Source organism: Atta cephalotes, assembly GCF_000143395.1.
Source record: "Atta cephalotes unplaced genomic scaffold scaffold00032, whole genome shotgun sequence".
In the NCBI taxonomy this organism is placed as follows: domain Eukaryota; kingdom Metazoa; phylum Arthropoda; class Insecta; order Hymenoptera; family Formicidae; genus Atta; species Atta cephalotes.
In genome coordinates this window covers 516,712-520,268 of record NW_012130096.1, presented here as the reverse complement: position 1 = coordinate 520,268, position 3,557 = coordinate 516,712, and the positions used below count along the sequence as shown (strand labels likewise).

The 3,557-nt window shown below is 26.1% G+C and overlaps 1 protein-coding gene across 1 annotated transcript in view; it reads left to right on the top strand.

Moving 5' to 3' along the window:
* The first annotated feature begins 939 nt into the window (after positions 1-939).
* The window catches only part of LOC105621051 (putative ATP-dependent RNA helicase TDRD12), a 5,548-nt gene continuing 2,930 nt past the window's right edge, over positions 940-3,557 (top strand). The window contains exons 1-7 of the mRNA XM_012202524.1: positions 940-1,095; positions 1,205-1,482; positions 1,820-2,022; positions 2,117-2,264; positions 2,334-2,418; positions 2,501-2,665; positions 2,844-2,999. Coding sequence (XP_012057914.1) covers positions 967-1,095; positions 1,205-1,482; positions 1,820-2,022; positions 2,117-2,264; positions 2,334-2,418; positions 2,501-2,665; positions 2,844-2,999 — 1,164 coding nt within the window. The 5' untranslated portion in view covers positions 940-966. The remainder of the gene's footprint in view (positions 1,096-1,204; positions 1,483-1,819; positions 2,023-2,116; positions 2,265-2,333; positions 2,419-2,500; positions 2,666-2,843; positions 3,000-3,557) is intronic.

Genomic DNA, 3,557 nt, shown 5'->3' with positions numbered 1-3,557 from the left:
TAATGTAACGAGGATTGATCTTAATGGACTCGACCAAAGTTCACGCCAAAGGTATGGTTTCGGAGCAGCGTAAAGGCTAGAGAAAAAGAAAGAGACCTATTTGAAAATTCCGAGGTTGTTTTATATATGAAAACAGAAGTGTCCTTCATCCATGGCAGTAATCAAAGATCATGCTGTTCGCAGCGATTTGTTATTGATTACTCTTATTGTTAGCAGGGATCTAATTTGAGGTTATTTCTTTATTTACAACGATTATCGTATTATGTTATTTTGAATCGTTGCAAATCTTGAACTAAAGTTTTTTCGAGTCAGCAAATTATCGTCGAAGAAAGTTACATTCTTTTTATTTATTAAATATATTTTTCAAGAAAAAATTTCTCACATGTGACGAATTTTTGCAGGGTATATTCGTGTATATTTGGATATTTAATGATTCAACAAAGTTGGTGAAAATTTAATGATTCAATAAAATTGATCGCAAAGTTCTTGTAATCAAAGATTTGAAAATACATTGAAGAAAATAACTTACAATCACTTACAGTTTTTTTTTATAAATCTGCCGAACAATGCCAGTTCCTGTTAGGAAAAGGATTCCTGTTAAAACCTCAAAAACTACACATAACAATCAAAAAGTAAGATAAAGTGTAAAAGACATGAACAAAATACAAATATGAACTATATAAAAAAGTAGAAAAGCAACTTATATGTATCATATATTAATGAGAGTCAAATTAAGTAATAAAAAAAAAGTTTAATAGAATTATAAACTATTACAAAGTCTTTATTTTTCAGAACTATGAATCTTCTCAAAAGATGAAGTTTCATAAGCATCAAGGTAATGTTCACAAACTGAATATTTATTGGTATATTAAATTGAATCATTTAATTATTATATTTCGTTTAGTTTTAGATATTCCTGCTACAGCTAAGGCAATAAAAATAAGAAATGTAAAAAATCCATATTGCATGAGAGCTTATGAAGTTGAAAAACATGCAGAAACACTCCGTAAGATTGAAAAAAGGTTATTAAATTTTATGAAAACAAATGAATTTTTGAAGAGAGAATCTAATGCAGAAGATGCTCAAATTGGTGACGTAAGTTTTATTATTGCAGTTGAATGCAATTAATAGTCTAATTAATATCTTATACAAATATTAGGTTTCTTGTAATAAGATATGGTTAATCTTCATATTTATCTCGCAGATGGTTCTTATGCAAGATAGTTTTAAAGCTGAGATAGAATTATCATCATGTGTTTGTCGAGGTTTGATAACTTGTATTAAAAAAGAGTATGAGATGTATTATATAATTCTTTTAGTGGATCATGGAATTAGTATTGAATTAACTAGGGATAAATTTCATATACTTCCGAAAAATCTTATCCCTGATAAATATTTAACGAAAACTGTTGGTGTATATGATATTATACCGATTTGTATGAGAAAAAGCACTATTTTAAATGGTTGCAATACTATAGCAGTGTGAGTTTTCTCTGTTATCGTTTTTTTAATCTACTTAAAAATGTTAAATATCAATGTTAAAAATCGATATAAGTTTCTTGTTGCCGCTTCCGTGATGCTAATTGAGTATCTTGCAGTACTTCATGAACAGCTATTATTGCATGTTTAGCTATGTCTATCAACGTTATATATGTCTACCAAGGAATTATAGTAACAGTGTAATATTAATTGTATACATATATATGTATATTGTCATATTTATAAGCAAGTATAATAAAAAATAAACAAAAAGCTAAATAGCGCACATCTGTGATGTGTAATAAAAAAAAAACATTCAAAAGATTGCAATTACCTAAAGTGTTGCAGAAAAATGGACCGAGAAAGCAATTCAATTTACAAAACATCTTCTTAGTGCATGTAAAATGATATACTTTGATCATTTAATCACAAACAAAAGTAATGGAATAGAATACGGAGAGTTCTATTTTGTCATTGATAAAATTGTCATGTCATTGAGTGAAGCTTTATTTCTTAATTATTATGCAGTTTACATAGAAGGAGGTATGTGAATTTCATAAAATTTTTCTGTAATAAAGCCCTTAAAATAGATTAAATAACATTCAAATAACATGCAATTTCATAATTTTATATCTAGAATTATTAAAACTAGTTGAAACACACTCACAACTTAAAGAAAAACGATGGTACATTTTATATGTAAAATTTTCAAGGAATAAAGAAAAAAGGTATAATGTAACACGCATCAAAGGAACTAATAATATTCACACAAACTTCTTTCTCAGGTACATGTTTATATAAATACATAAGTAATTATATATAGAATTATTCATGCTTCTTATATTTATTATCAGTGAGAAGATTTTAGTACAGAGCTCAATAGACTGTGACATCTTAAGTGATATTACAGACCTCAGATATCCCAAAGGAATACATGAGGTATATGAGTATAAATATATTTTGATGATTAAGAGTATAGTAAAAATATAATTTGAAATATTTTTCTGTTTTTATTCTCTAGGGTTGGGATGAGAACATTAAATCTTCCAGACCAAGAAAACTTCAGTCTTATATATGGCCAGCTATAAACAATGGATTAAACGTTGTTGCTATTGGATCAACACAGTGTGGTAAAACGAGCGGATGCGTAATGGCTGTTTGTGGTCAAATAGCTTTGCGTCTACATGTAAATATTTTTCATATTTTATATGAGTACTACAAAGAACTTAATCATCTTTCTAAGCATAACATAAGCAAAATATTTTTCTTAAAAATTTATATAAATAAAATTTGCATATATATACATGCATATATATAAAAAAATCTTTATTTTAATTGATTAAAATAATTGATATCTGTTTTAGGAAATACGTACTGGAACTCAGCCGTTAGCATTGATTTTATGTGCCTCGTCTTATGAAGTAATTTCCGTTCAATCTTTGTGCGAGTCATTTCTGCGAACGTTTACTAATATAAAATGTGTTGCTGCATTTAATGGCAAATCGGATAGATCAGTAGCGGTAAATTTATCAATATTTTCACAGTAATGTTCAATATCTTTTTAACCTTTTTGGTATGATCGATTTAACAGCCACTAGGCTTCATGATTGCGCGTCAATCATTTGATTTGAAATAAAACACATGTTATCATTGATTTTCATTTTATCTATCAAAAGATATATTTTATTAGTTTCTTAAAAAAAAGATACATTATATGTAACAAAAATGACAAAAAGCAATACACAATATCGTAAAAAATATAATGTCGGTTTAGCTGTAATTTCATACTTTGAAATATTTATTATACTAATTTTCTAAATTGAATTTTACTTATTTGTTTTTCTATTAATAAAATAATTTATATTTCATAACTTTTAACTTTTTAAACATATTTTAAGTGTCTTTTCTATTATTAATAGATGAAAATTTGCAAATAAATTATTTAGGAAATAATGTGCAAATAAATTATTTAGGAAACNCTAAAAAAAGATGATATATATATATATATATATATATATATATATATATATATATATTAGTATATATATNTATATATAATTATTATATATATACTACTA